Genomic DNA, 15,858 nt, shown 5'->3' with positions numbered 1-15,858 from the left:
TACGAGTTCACAGAGAGAGAGAGGGAGAAGGAGAGAGTTTGCGGTAAAAGTAAAAGCGGAAGTTAGAGTGTTATAGTTGAATTAAAATGAACGTGCTGTGAAGAGAGATTTGCGCAATAAGGTAAACGCCCCACCTCCCATTCTTCCTCCTCTTCGCGTGATGGGTTCGGCAATTACCTTTTATTAACTGCAATTAAAACCAAGTGGCCCCACTCTGCTTTAGGATATTTTCCATTGCAAAATACATGGGGGATTTATATAAACCTGAATATCGCCAAAGAGACGGTGACTATGGGGTGGTAAAATATTATTACAGCGGGTCGAAGTACTTCTCCGTAAACGAAGCGACGGGCTTGATAAAACAACCTGACGATGTCAGCGGCCGCTTGAGGCGAACCTGCCGGATAACAAACGAAGTGTGGAGGCTGACAATGAGAGAAATCGCAGAGGAGATCGGATGGACGGATCGCCGTTCCTTGGCCACAACCACAACCCGCAGCTTTTTTCTTTGCGGGATGAAACGTTGAACGAACTGGTCGAAGTTGGAAGGGGGGATGGGGGATGGGGAGAAGATGAGCAGTCTGTCCTCGGCTTTCGCATCGTGCACCCTGCAGCCGGGTTTCCCTTTTCGTTGATTTATAAGCGATCCTGCGGATTTGGCAATATTTATTGGCTGCCGCGAGACGGCTGGCTTATTGATCCCGGGAGGATTTACCGAGTCCCTCTGCAGCGGGCTGTCCAAAGAACAACGGCCAGTCCCGGAGCGAACGAAGAGGCTTACGGAGGCACCTTGTTTCGCGACTTATCCCTCTTTCCAGCCCAGCTTTGGTTACCCGCGTACCTTAATTTTCCCTGACCAGGTTTGCGGGAGGGTTGTCATTATTAGGCGAAAGACAGCAGCGTGGATGGCGGTCAAAATACAAACCCTTATCTTTACGTCGCGAGAAATAATCGTCCCAAACTTTTTCCGATATTTTGGCTCGCGTGTCGTCGGTGCGAAACGCGTGCGGGCCGAGACCGGTTGTTTTTACCGCGAATGTAGCTGGTGACTGGTGGGAAATCGATGGCAGCTATTGGAAGCACGTAAATAATAACCGACCAGCACAGCTACGGAATACTAACAACGCGATGGCCGAGTGCCAGTTGTTTTCTCAAGCCGGGGCAGACCGTGACTTATTTTAAAAATCTTTTATTCGGGTGCTGAAAAGCGATTCACACGATAGTTCATGGATCGAGTCCGGTGAAAAGCGATTCGTGAACTGGTAAAAAATTTTCAGGAATATTGATTCTTTATGAAAAAAAGAAAAAAAAACGTAGTAATATTCATTTACTTCCGCTTCGGTATCCCGATTATTTATTTTGTTTTTTTTTCATCACCAATCGGAACGGTGAATCATACGCGATAACGAACAATGGCCGAGGGTTCATCAGGGAACCGATGCAGGGATGTAATAACCTGGAGGTCAATGACACTCGCCGGAAGTCTGTACAGTACTGAAGATGAAAATCTTGGTGTTCAGTTGGCTAATGTTGACATTAGCGAGGTCGGATCGTTAGGCTGAAAGTAATTTACTCCATGAAAAAGAGTGTAAGAAAGAAAGAAAAAATACATGCATATACCTATATTATAAACCATTAAGGAAGAACTGTTTTTTCCCACGTATATGTATACCATTGTATATTTTTGAGGGAAGAGAACCAGAATTGTGATGAATATTCCTTATATAATACCCCATGTACATTATACATATGTATAATTATACATATGTATAATGTACATACAATGACGTGTTGCGAAAAATGCCTAATTAAATTCACCCCTTTCTCTTCTCCTTCGTTTAAAAACTCCCGGTTATTCCCACTCTCTTTTTTCATACCCAATATTCGATAGCCGAAACAACTTGCGGGAATTTTTCTCTTTCGCATCTATCATAATAAAATAATATCACATCCGTCCCTACCGCCACTGCTACTCGGGTGGAGCAATGTTGGCTAGCTTGGAAACCTCATTCGTCGGTGGTTATATATTATCTATATGTGCGCACACGTACACGCGCACGTATATAAACACACCTTGTGCACATAATATTTCGTGCAGGGGTTCAGAATGAAAGGAAGCTGAAATTCTATTCGAGGAGTAACGTAAAAGGAAAGTACTACAACGAATTTTCATCTTATTCCTGAACCGATATATACTTATACCCTAACTGCTGTCATCACTGTTATCGTCATCATTTGTAATTCCGGAAATTTGTTTTTGCAAAGAGTTGATCGGAAGTCACCTCTTGGAGCTAATTTCTCCCGGAAACGACACAATCTTTCAAATCTAATTTCTTTTTGCCCCACCTTTTTAGACCTGCCGAGAAAACACAGCTCATCCGTGCGATTCCGATCTCGCGTGTAAACCTTGCGAATATGCCGACGGGGTTAAAGGTGAACGGCATTGGTGGTCCGGACGGCGGGGGTTGATCGCGCGTGAAATAAATAATTAGTAATCATCGGGCAACCACCTAGAATTAACAGTGGATGGATCGTTACTCAGAAGTAATGGACGGACACGTCGCTGCAGGAAACCGACAACCGGCAGTCCGATCTTACAGTCTGGTCTGCTGCAGGCACGAAAGCAAATCTTCCTCAAGCTTGGCCCGGCCTTTCCGAGTGGCGAACACGCGATGTGAATGCGCCTCCCTTATCGGCAGAGGGCCTGACTAGACAAAGGGAATAAAGCGCGCGCGCGTGTGCGTGTGTGCGTGTGTGCGTGTGTGCGTGTGTGGAAGAGGATAGAAGAGCTTGGCGGTAATAGATATGTAATGGCCGAGTTAAGGGCCGAAAAAGAAGAAGAACGAGTATGAGAATGAGAATGAGGAAGGTAAAGCCACAGGCCGTACGGTGATTTTCCTAGGGCTGCGGATTGCGCCGGTGTATTGCTCGGATTACCAATGCACATAGGTAGATGTAGTAATGGCGGTGGCTGACTGCGTGGCATAGACGACGCAGTTACCGTCGAGAACTTGAGACGGAATCCGAGAGTTTTTCTGTTCCGAAAATAATCGACGACGGCGCCCCTAATGTTCGGGTAAAATTATACTCGGCTGTCTTTCATTAGGGGATGAACATCTTCTCCACGTTATTTTTCTGAATAAAATCAAAGGAGCGCAGAGTAAAAGAAGGAAACTGATTCTCTTTCATCAATCGATCGAGAAGTTAAACATACTGATAAACAGACAGAGTCTTAATAGCTCAGCTCAATAAGTCTTCTTTACAGCTTGTTCGATTGCAGGAAAGACGAACGCGTTAGAATTAAATTTGTAAATCTTGATCGAGCTCTCCATTGCCATTTTGGCTCTCGCGTTAATCAACGCCTGATAATAAATAAGCGTAAAACCTTTCTGGAGATTTTCTGGAGAATTAGGTGGAATCACTCTACTCGGAGCAACGGCGATCGAATCGAATAATCATTCTATAGGATAGTGCAAAAAAGCAGCCAAATATCTCTACAGTTTCTTTTGCTGAACGGGGTGAAAATGAAGAAAGGGTTTGTCTTCACCGGGGTGGTATTCCATTTTCTCTATGTCCTTTCACTTTTATCCTCCTTTAATCTTCTTTCTCGCTTGGTTATTTCGCTCGACGCTACAGTGTCTCTTCGCGATCTGGGTCCATCGCTGCAGTGTCGCTGCGGAATGGGATATATACCTTTTACTTCCGAAATTTAGAAAGCAATCCGAGATAAATGAAACGCTGGAGCAAAGAGATGAGGGTGATGGGAGACACCAAAGGTGTCGAAACGGCACGTTTTTATCATCAATATTCCGCAGCCTTTTGTCGCTTTTCTCTGCAATCAAGTAATAGGTAGATTCCAAGAAAGCGGGGACAGTGCTCACAGAGAACGCATTGGGATAAAAATCGTCGAAACTTTTCACTCATACTTTGTATTATCGTTGTCCGATTGTTCTACTCCTCTCGACTTTTTTCATCTCGGTTTTATCGGCTCGCTCTCGGGATATCGATCGGACACTTCCTGCAGAGCTTTTCGACGACGGAATGTAGCGGAACGAGGAAAAAAGCTTGCATCGAATAACTGCAGCAGTGAAACTGGTCCAACCGTTGAACGGTGAAAATCTTGTTAAAACGCGTTCTCCGCTTTTTCGACGTCGAAGCGTCGATGAGGATTGATCCTGGCAAAGGACGATCCATTTTCGGTAGTTTCACGTTTACTCCGAGGCCTCTGGATGTTCCCTACTTGTGACCCACGCCGCTCTTGTCGAACATACTCGAAGAGTCAAACTCCGCTTTCGTTGTTCACGATCATGCAGGTAGGCACAAATTGGCATCTATAGGCTGGTGGAATATACCGGCGTTCGGGAGGCGTCGAGTCGGCTTGGCGTTATAACGCGATTGGCAACTCGACGCGCATCGCTTAACCCGAGTCAGACTCACGCCGTGACACGTGAAAATGTGACGAGGCCTTCTCTTGCGAGCCTGAATCATCCACGACCTAATGACTTTATCGCCCAACTAATTGTAAGAGAAACTCTTCCCGCAATATTGAGATCCCTTTCTGTTTCGTCATGGCTATAAGACGATATGCGAGCGTCGTGGAACTCGATCACCCCGATTCTGATTTCGTTATCAGCTCCGTCGGTTCAGGCCGGGAACCACCCTGACGACAAGCTTTCACGACGCCGTTGGTCCCTCACAGTAACAATTAGGGCGCGGTACGAACCTGTTGGCTTAGGCTCGACGACGCCTGGAGTTACGACATAAATACCGACGGACGTTAACGGGTTAATTCGGTTGACGAAGGTTTCGTCGCAGTGCGTTACGAACCGGTCCAAATACCGCCACCGGGGAATGATGAAAAAACAGGATCGCTCCGCGAAGATAATTTGTGTTTCTATATAGAACATGTATACTAACATGTAATAAGGATCGCCGAGCGCATTGTGGATGAAACGTCGGTTGCTGGAAAGGAGATTATTCCCGAGATTCAAAAGATCTGGATGAACGCGGCCAGCTGGGCAAAGTACGAGCGGGAAGAATTTCGCGGAGAGGGGAGGGAAGCGTGTATATTTTTCACGAACTTCGTTGCCGGTGTCGCCGGTAGCGAAACACCGACGAAGAAGTACTGCTGAGTTATTGGGGGACAACGGTTTCGGGCTTTTCCGAGATACTACCGGAAAAGAATTCCGAAACGATATCTCGGAGCCAGGCTTGCGAGACCCGCATGGCGATGGGAGCGGGGGAGGGGGAGGGGGGGGGGGGGCATCGCGTAGACAAATGGAGTCGGATATCCCGGTGAAGAGGGGGGAGGAATTCTCAGAGTGGATGAACGGCATACGGGCGCGGATCCCAGCGAGTCCCTTCCGCGTGTCCAGTCCGTCATATTTCACGTGGTGACGGCCGTACGGATACCGGATGTTCCCTGCAATTGAATTCTTCTCCGGAACCCGGAACAGATTCCACGTCGCGTTTAGGTCTCGTCTCTTATATTTCCGCGACCGATGGTTGCGCGATTTCGTTCCGACTAATGTTTACGAGATTCAATCAGTTAATATCACAATTGTTGTCCTTTAGTCCTCATAAATTCTTGCCACTAACGGATTATGGACCAGGTTTCTCCCTCTGATTCCCGCTCACTTCCAAAACCTCCCGATGCGAGGGCTGCTAACCGATACCATCGGGCGACCCCCTCTGTCTCTCCAGCTTTATTCGGTTTTCTTATAATTTTCGCACGTTCGCGATCAGGATAACAACTAAAGGCTTCCGAGGTACGAGCGAGCCTCTTCCGCGGTACACGGTCTGTACCGGAGGCATAAATTCCTAATTGCGAGTTATCGCGCGACGTCAACCTCTTTCTCGCAGGTACAATTCAGTCGCGAAATACTGCTATCTGTTTTCACGCTTGAGCTAGACGAAAAAATGTATGAGAAACGATGAAGATACTTTTTCGAGATGAAAAATCGGGGCTTTATTCACACAGGCCTCCAGCCTGCCGGCCGTGGCCTGAATCACTTTCCGGTGTTCCTGCCTTCCTAATTCCGCAAATTTCAAAGGTTGCCCGAGTTCCGGTTTCATATTTCACTCTGCTATTCACCCCGTTAAGTTGACTATAGCCAATTACCTCGTCGCTGTATGTGTAAATGATAGAAATCTACGACTACCATTCGAACCGGCAACGTAATTTTTCAGCTTGCAAAGACACCCAGCGGCTCCGAATCCTTGGAACCATTATCCATACAGTATAACTAACCGATTCACTGGTGTTGGCGAGAAACTTGTGGAAAACAATCAGCGAGTTTTTAATTGGTCTCGCTCCTTTCCATGTTCGTACAAATAGTTCCTTCTCCTTTTATCTCTAATTTGTTTTTTCGTTTTTTTTTTCTTATTAATTTTTCCTCATTCGTGAGCGCACGCTGAACCCGCGCAGAACCTGTAATCACAGTACGAAAAACACTTCTAGTTGAAATTTTAATTAAAAAACTAGCTGAACACCCGTTCTAGCATTACTAATTGACGCACCAACGTGCGAACCTCACATATGACGTTCCTTGTTATTTAATTAAAATATCCTTAGCTTCGGTCGTTGTTGAAACGCGAAACGTTGAATGCTGGACGGACAGACTAGAGGGGCGACCGCGCAGCGCGCGTCACGTTCACCGCGTGTAATTCCTCGGCGAATCTCGTTCTGCACGGGTACCCATCCACCTCATGATATATTTTCGCGACCCACACGAGTCTTGAATTCGAGAGAGTCCTCCTCACTTTGTTCACCGGCGTTCTGATCCGGCTGTCCTTCCTAAGGGAGAGACGAACAGACAGCGCGGCGGTGTGGCCGACCACGTGTCGCCCGGACGAGACTATTAATCAGAGTCCGGGGATCCACCTGGACGGATAAACGTTTGTTTTGAAAGAAGAGAGCAGGGAGCAAGCAGGCGAGCGAGCTGCACCCGAGCCGAGACCCCACGCTGAGCGAGTCTCGTCGTGGCGGATTCCCGTCCTGATAACCAGGATCGGATCTTCCGCGAGACGGACGGACGCGTGTGTGATGTGCCTACGAATAATCAACCTCCTCTCCTTTCCTCCGCGCCGATATTATTATTCTCCGTCTTGTAGGACAAGAGATGATACATGCTAAAGCACGTTTAACTCCCGACGGAATCTTGGAGCGATATAGCCGTCAAGGGGATTGCAGGACCTTGTCGAAATACTGTCCGACCTCACGTTCGTCTTGACAGTGGTAATCCGAATTTCTAACAACGAGCCAGATGGGACGGACTGTCCCGTGAAAGTCTTCAAGCTGTCCAAAAGTATAGAACAATTCGAAGTGGACGAGAAACGAAAATACATCGGCGAGGAATCACACTGTTAAACACTTGGTTCACCGGAGGATAACAGACGACTAGATCCGTGGTGGGTGTGTCGAAAAATTAGGGTGCAAGGTGTGGCCGGGGGGAAATGAATGCGGCGGCGGCGGTGTAATAGTGGTGGCGAAGAGGAGACGGAGGAGGGAGGGAGGAGAGGCGATGGGGACCTGTAAGGACCAAGGAAGAATGAGGAGGAAGATGAAGGTACACGACCAAGGCGGATCTGGAGCCCTTACTGTTGACATAACTCGTCGCGGTCTCTGCCATGCCTTCCGGAATCCCGGCTCGTCTCATCTCTCCAGCTTTGTCCGGAGAATCATCACTGTGTTCGTCTCGTACTTATTCGCAGCTCTTGTTGCAGCCTCTGCATCCGCGTTTTCTTAGGGGCGTTCGCGTCTTTGCCTCTCCTCCGGATCCGCAATTGTTCAAAATTTAGTAAGCCAACTCGGTTCTTGCCTCCGAACGAAAGTAAGGATCGATTGTGCTGTGTCCTGCTCGGCGAAAAAACACGTTCGACACGAGACGTAACCACACCTACTAAGGAGGTAATGTTCGAAAACAATGTTGGAACAGCAGGCGGCGCCTCCGGCGCGACAATCAGAGCTTATCGTTTAATCAGAATCTGAACAACGGTGCTTCGAGTGGCACAAGGAGAATTCGTATCTTGCTTACATATTTGTTACACGGTCTTCACGGCGACGTGGTGGAATTTTTACCGCGGACGAATTATGACTCCTGTTTCATTTTTATTAAACAGAGTGAGTGCAGGTAACGAGCGCCTCGTTTCGATAATTATGGTAGAAATTTCCTCGCAAACTGCCGTCGTTACCTTCCGTTTCTCGTACCCACAGGACGTACGGCTGGCGGTGTGTTCGCATTTTAATTAAAACGTTGAAACGTAAGAACGACGGTGACTGTTGGTGCCTCTGCGCGCGCCTTGAAATATTTAGTCAGGTTAGCGCCACGCGGCCCAACGGCTCGTAAAATATTCAGGTTGTACCGAGTACTTGGGACCTTCAATTTGTCAATGCTCTCAGTTTTCGCAGAATTACGACTCTTTGCACCGCGTCCTTGCATAGAAAGGGGCGTAATTCGTGCACACAGAAAGCAATACTTCGGAGCACCAACGCTCCGTTTGTGTCCGGAAGGACAGCTCATCCTAACAAATTGACAATTCGTCGACGGCCGGTCAATCGACATCACGTACTTGGGAAAGAGTGGCGAAGTCGGTGGCAAAAATTACTCTCCTAGCGAGATAGGGACGCCCGAACTGCCTCCCACCTTTTATCCACTTTAAAAAGACATAATGGTAATTGAGCGTCCTCAGAGACGTTCGGATCGTCACTCGCCAATCGGTTGGATATAAAATCGGGGGTAAACACCCTTGGCTCCGGTCCCCCATTGTCCCGTCGCACGGGCATCGCCGCGCCAATGTCGTCAGGCGCCCTTCGTTGATTGGAATTACCCTCTTCGACGACCTCAGAGTTGACTCAGATCGGGTTAGGCTCGGTTAACAACTGAGGAAACCGCAAAAGTCCTCGATAGTCTCCGTTGATCCAGGAGGCTGGAAAACGGTTTTCATTCACTTTTCACAACCATTCCGTCTTCTCGGCATGCTTTAAATATACGGCATATATTGTTAATCATATTCCGATTGATCGACGGTTGGACTTACTCACAAAGCGACACGCCAAGTGGTCCAAAACTTTAATGCCGTGCCTCGCTTGCCTCGCGGAATCCAACGGAAATGTATGCAAATCACCCACACGTCAATTGTCGGTGTATATACCTTGAGAAAGATGTAAAATAAAGAAACAGCTAGGGTGTGATATACATATAATACGCCAGGATGGAACGAGGCGAGGAAGAACTCTCGAGGAAAGGCAAAGGAGAGGGGAGAGTAGAGGGTGGTTTCAGCCTGGGTGGATGACAAGGGGAAGTTTATTCAATGTGGTAATTTAGAAGGCAATTTACATCTCATTCTCCGAAATACCAGCGAAGGGTGGGAGTGGAGATGAGAGTAGCAGGGGGGGGGGGGGTTCCATGTGTGTGCCCGCGATCTATCCACCGAATTTTTTTCCCCCCCTTACTCATAATTTATTTTATTTTCCACTTTATACCCATTGTCATCATCGCTACTTTCGGCACTTTTTACTTTCCTTTTTTTGTATGCCAATCGCCGTGATGAACGGTACATGTAGACTTGAGTAGCAAACGATTTAATTATTTTCGGGTGGCTTCGGCTTCGATAATTTCTGATTCAAAACGTACAATTTGCACGCAGACAAGCGAGAAGTTAATTTCCTTCATATGCCATACGAATTACAAAAAAGTATTCATGATTCGAGTGCGTGTGCCGCCATGAAGTACGCCTTGTAGGTATTAAAACGTAGACATACCGGTATGTACTTGTGATATTTTGAATATAGAGGTACCTGACGTCTCTTCCGCGTTTGTACTTTCCTCGCGTACCAGTAAAGACGCTGATCTCCAAATTGTCTCGCATCATATCCTGATTCTATTAATAAAATCACCAACATGTATGTACGGAGAATATTTTCGGAAGACCGATCGATTTGTTTTGGGACCCTGGTTTTTCACAGGATCATCTTTATGTCACTCCTTTTCACCATTCTACGTCTACTTATTCCCCGAGACATTGTTCGGGGCGAGTACCGAGTGGCATCTTCGCTGCATTATACCAGCCATCTCGCCCATCCACCCATTCTGTAATACGTTCTTGATGGCTTTGTCAATACAAAAGCGAGAACTCTTTGCCAGTCCCACCCCCCTCTCGTCACCGTGCAAAAGTGTTTAACGTATTAAAAACCGTTTTGATAACACGCAAAAGTACCTCCGACGCTCTTTACACGTTCCTGGATGGCAAATATAAAGTGGGATGAAATTCCTCTGACGCGTTTTCCTGGTCTCATACGTATACCTACGTATGATAGCTGTGGCGAAAGATCATTCAAGATCTTCGTTGCTTCTCCGCAGAAGCCAAAAACGTGCAGGCACCCTGTGCATTGTATTGTCCATGAATTCGGTGAATATGTCACAGAAGAAAAGGGATTGAAGAAGGGGGAAAAGCGTTGAAAAATGAGGAAAAATGTAGACGAAAAGTTTTTGTTTTTACAGCACTTTATCGCCGTTCCTATTATATGTATACCAGAGGTTTTAAAACTTCCCCACTCTTGAAAGTTTTCGCCTCGCCGTATGCCTTCTTCGGGTATGAATGCGACCCCCCCCCCCCCCCATTATTTACGAACTACGACGGATTCTCTCATTATGATTTTTGTGCTAAAAATAAGAGAGTACGAACGGTGAGGAAAATAACAAGTAGATAAGAAAAGGGAAAGAAAAATATAGAAGAACAACTCCAACGCCTTGCCGAAAGTTTTACGAGTCGTAGATAATACGTGTTGTTATGTACCTATATGTATCCATTATACATGTGTACGTTGGTAAAAAAAAAGTTTGACGCAAATCTATCACTAGATAAATCTGATCAATAACTTCTAAATTCGTACACTTGCTTAAAGTATATATCATATATATATATATATACTTTTTTCCTTTCTTTAACAGGGCATCGATTAATGGCAGATACTTTTCGCACCGTATTCACATTTATTTTTCCACGTCCCTTTTCATACCTGTCAATCTTTTTGATGAATCACTTCTGGTAGCTTGGGAATTAAATCGAGCCAATTTTGATCAGCATAATTTATCGGTTAAATGTGTTTATTCTGTCTGTAACTACCCAATTACGAGTTATCGCTTTTTGAAACGCTAGGCGAACGCTAAATCTTAATTGGTATAACAGCAGTGAGATACCTATCGTGGGGTAGGTGGGGAATTACGCTTTGTTGGATATTGCTACCGTACCCATTCGGGTGAAATAATTTACTGCACCCTCTGATACGTGCTGTTTTTTTCTATCCTTTTATCGCTATGATTCGTGATCTTCTGTCTGAACTTAATCCGCATTTTAAAACGATTTCGGTCAAACATTACCAAATAATTGTCTGTCTAAAAAAATTATTCATCGCGTATAAATCTCGTCAGAGCATAACGCGAATAAAGAATGATAAAATTGTATCCGGTGATTCGCTGTGAACTGTACGTTGGACATAAAATTTGTACAGCGCGTTGTGCCTGCGAGAGAGACGAGACCAGGTTTAATATATTATTTTAGAAAATTGCGATGAGCTTCCGACGTTGATTAAATAAATGAAGCCGAACGCAAAATTTCCACTCTCGTTAACTCGTTCAATCGCTGTCCTGAGGATTGAGTCGTTCGAGAGATGAAACATACCTAGTTTCGTAAAGATACGTATTTTATTCGCATCTCGAGCGGAGTGTTCCGCGATCGCGGCTGATTCGGGACAAAACGCGAGCGAACAAAGATTTGGCTTTAAAATTTAATCTGCGATTGTGATTCTAAGTGGATGAGCTGAGAGTGAAGAGAGGAGAGAGGAGAGCGCGGACCTTTTTCCCTTTGTTAACAAAAAGGTCGGAAGCGGAGAGACGGCGGTGGAACTTTGTCATCGTTCATCTGATATTTAATACGACGAGAGATTCGGGACGTGACGGTACCTCGTTGAAAGCGGAATTCTCGAATGATCAGGTTCGCAGTAAAATCCGTATGACTCGCTCAAACTTAATGAAGATGTAATTCCCTTTCATTTTTCACCGCTCGACCCGAGCCGAGACGCCCCTAGATTAGCACAACACATTTCTGCGGAGCGCAAGAGGGGCAAATTCATTCGCATAGAAGCCTTTGACGAGCCGAGGGAACGGTAATTGTCTTACAAGTGGTGAGAAAATTTGCGCACCTAACCCGTGAGTCGGGACCCAGGGACGGTGATCAGGCAAGGCGGAAGAGGGCGAAGCGAGTTGTATAATTGATATGCATACATTATCTCAAACGGAGCGTACTGCCGACCTCTGTGCAGCCTCTCACCGAGCAGCATATTAAGGATATGGTAATGCGGGCAAGATTCAATATTCATACGCTAAACGGAGACCCCCGTTCAGTATTCAAGTCCGGGAATCCATTCGGGTAGGGATAAGGGAAACTCGGCTCAAGGAAATCGACGTCTCTCGGTGGTTAAATTCAAGACCCCAGCTGCATCCACCTCGTCCTAGGCATCCACCTATCTTCGTAATACCGATTTTAACTTTCACCGTTTCTCTGTTCCTCCAGGCAACGTCAAGACCAGGGTGGTCCTCGACGTCGAGACGAAATCAGGCTATTGGATCACCGTCTTCGCTCAAGATCACGGAGTCGTTCCTCTGAGCTCAAAGATCGAGGTAAGAAGCAAAAAAAAGTCATACCCAATTGTATCGGCGAGTTTCCATTCATACACTCCTCCATTCACACCGCTGCAATCTTACCTTACTCCGGTCGAGGCCGTTGAATCCGGGCTGATAATTTATACTCCCAGTTGTAAAAATTCTCAATCGTAATAATTTATCGACACGCTATATGTGTAAGTGCGCGGAGTATTTTATACTATTTACCTCCCGCAGGCTGCTCGGAGCGAGAGATTACACGTACCTTATTATTATGGTCACGTTGTCTACGCAGACACCGCGGACGCGGTGCTTCGACGCCCAATTACCTTCGCCACGGTAACTAATTACCTACCACCGATCGATCTCCCGCTGTATCGAATTTTCAATTGGACACAGAGCGACGGTTTATTTCTCAATGTCAGCCACGTTTTCATTCGCACTTCATCTCTCCGCGTCCGTTAGTCGTTGAGACTCGCACAGACAATTCCTCGATCAATTTTCCGATTTATTTTCATAATTAAGACCCGGGTCGTATGCGTTGACGTCTGAAACTCTGCGACAATTCGAGATTCGCTCTCTGCAGAGGAATTTCGGAAGCTTTCGGTATCGACGATGTCCCACCACCGGTGCTGCACCGGTGTGACTAGGAACGTACGTATTTTCTGGACTCCCGTTCAAAGGATTTTATCGGCCCAATGTTCGCACAGGTTTACGTGGCGGTACTGGATGAGAACGATAACACGCCGCTGACAGATTTGCCCGTCTACTATCCATCGGTGCCCGAGAATTCGCCGGCCGGAGTGAGCGTGGTCCAGGTCCGGGCCTTCGACAAGGACGTTTCGCCCCAGAAGCTCACCTTCTCCATAACGAGCGGAAACCCGGAGGGTTATTTTCTCATCAACTCAACTACGGGTAAGTCTATTAATCAACCCGCCCAATTACCGCCCTTGCATCATCCTTGATACGACACGAATATGCGTTGTCATGCGAAACCAACGCGAGCCGAGCTGTTGGGCCTCTGAAAAAATCACTTCGTATCTAATGTAAGATAAATCGATAATCGATCGTACCTCTGTACATTGAATCAAATATTTTTATCCACACTATATAACATCTCTCTCGCGATATTTCGACGCGTTGTTTTCGCCCGCTTATCCTTTGCTCGTCTTGTTTTTGTTGCGAATCGCGTCAGAGTATGGTGTTCTGATAAAAATATGGAATTGTTTATCCCAGAGTATTATTTCTGCATTTCTGTTATACCTACGTGATGTTCGTATCTTTTCGTACTGCGAATATGCAGAAGATAAACGGCAATCCTACCGGAAGCTGTGGAAAATCGAAGGGCCGTTATTGCAGGCTGTGGGAAGCGAGGACGAATTGGTTATTCTTTTCCTTTGATCCTGCTGCAAGTCGAAGTCTCGCGTCCAGAAATAAGGAAGATTCTTTCAAGATGAGCAATAAGTACCGACACCCGTCGGCGCCCTTGCGCCCTTACAGCTCCGTCGCCATAATCGATCGCTCGTAAACGGCGATAACCTGTAGTAATAACGAGGGCAGACAACGGCGCCGAGTATACTCACCGATGTTATCGCAGCAACAACTAGGTTCATGTATTCAACGCGTGGGACGGTCAGCGAATCCACGGAAATGACAGCAATAATGATCAGCGAATGAATTGTTCCGAAGTGACAAAGTCCGTGGGTTATCTAACCGCGTCGATAGAAACGCGCCGCATCGCGTGCACAACGTCACCTCGTCTCGCTTGTATTCCTGTAAAAAATGTCTTTCTCTACTAACTAACAATGAGTCACTCGCATTTAACAAATATTCTTCTATTCGAAGCACATTCCGCAGAAATAGGCTAACGATTCTTGGATTGAAAATCTATCCACTCCAATATTCGCGCCGCGAGAATTCAAGTTTGATATAGTAATTTTGAAAAATTTTGAAAACAAACAATTCAATTCGCCCTTAAAGTACATTGTCGATATCATTACTAACGTTTTACAATTGGCTGGCAAATCGTTACTCTAGACACTGTGTTTTATAAAAGAGAATATCACGTATCATATGTATTTTTATTCGTGCACTATTGTCGTTCTATAGCGCAATTCACTAAAATATCCAATAATTAGCAGTTTTGTGCGTGTTGGAAAAATTCGCACCTCATCGAATGCCTCCGCTTTGTTCTTTGATACCTATGCACATATTTTCATCCCGCGCATGTGCAGTCGTTCCGTCTATATTTCGCTCTTGTACACGAAGCGGTATTTTCATTTTTCTCCCTGTATCTCACTTTCCGCAAGAAGAAGTATTAATCGAAAGCCACGAGGGATAAGGGGAAAAAGCGGGGTGTGCTTTCAAATTGTGAAACGCATACAGTAGATATATAATGCATAAGAAATGCGATATAACGTTCTGTTTTTCCTTAATTTTTTTCTTCTACTCTCAGTCTCCGCTAATATGACTTACGATTCACTGAACAATTACGTCACGTACTCAGCGCAATGTCTCTCACACTTTGTACTTAGTCGGGAAAGGCAGAAGATTTTTTCAAATGTAACGCTGTGTGTCATGGCGAATAATTTATCGCCGCGATAATCCAGTTGCCGATGCTGACGAAATTTGCCGCCATTGTAACTTTTATTCAAACTCAAACAGAACAAACCGAAAACATTCATTAACTTAACACCGACCTAAACTCAATTGGACGCAACTACAAAATGATATGTTTAAAATTAACCACAGCAAAACTCGTGTCGTAATGACCAACTTAATCGTCTCGACTAAAATTCGAATCGTAACTGTAAACTTAACGTTACTCTCGAAATTATATCGCGAGAAATTGAGCATAAACGTGTCTGCTGCAGTATGTCTAGCTATATGCGCGCGTGTATGTGAAAGGCGCATAGATAATATATAGGAGAAGCCGAGGAGAAGCTCCACTCCACTACCGTCCCTTTTATGATGAGCGCATATTGCGAAGTTCGTTGCACATACCTGTCACACTCTGCCTCATCCCGTTGATATACAACCTGGCGTGTACTTTTACACCCTGAGACAAGTGAGTTATATACCGTGTATTTTCAGGCACGTCTAGATGTATGAATTTCCTTACCTTCGCCATATTCGGCTGAATGATTTTTTGCTGAATTTTCGCGCTCATGTTTCGCATCGTGTGATTTTATTTGTT

At 45.8% G+C, this 15,858-nt stretch overlaps 1 protein-coding gene across 7 annotated transcripts in view; it reads left to right on the top strand.

The window, feature by feature from the left end:
• LOC124412594 (fat-like cadherin-related tumor suppressor homolog) overlaps positions 1–15,858 on the top strand; it is a 144,349-nt gene that overhangs the window by 92,362 nt on the left and 36,129 nt on the right. For all 7 annotated transcript variants that reach the window (XM_046892599.1, XM_046892598.1, XM_046892601.1 and 4 more), the window contains exons 2-3: positions 12,574–12,680; positions 13,373–13,577. In XM_046892599.1, coding sequence (XP_046748555.1) covers positions 12,574–12,680; positions 13,373–13,577 — 312 coding nt within the window. The remainder of the gene's footprint in view (positions 1–12,573; positions 12,681–13,372; positions 13,578–15,858) is intronic.

Source organism: Diprion similis, chromosome 11 (assembly GCF_021155765.1).
Source record: "Diprion similis isolate iyDipSimi1 chromosome 11, iyDipSimi1.1, whole genome shotgun sequence".
Taxonomy (NCBI): domain Eukaryota; kingdom Metazoa; phylum Arthropoda; class Insecta; order Hymenoptera; family Diprionidae; genus Diprion; species Diprion similis.
Note: the sequence above shows the minus strand (reverse complement) of the source record. Positions and strands in the feature narration are given on the sequence as shown.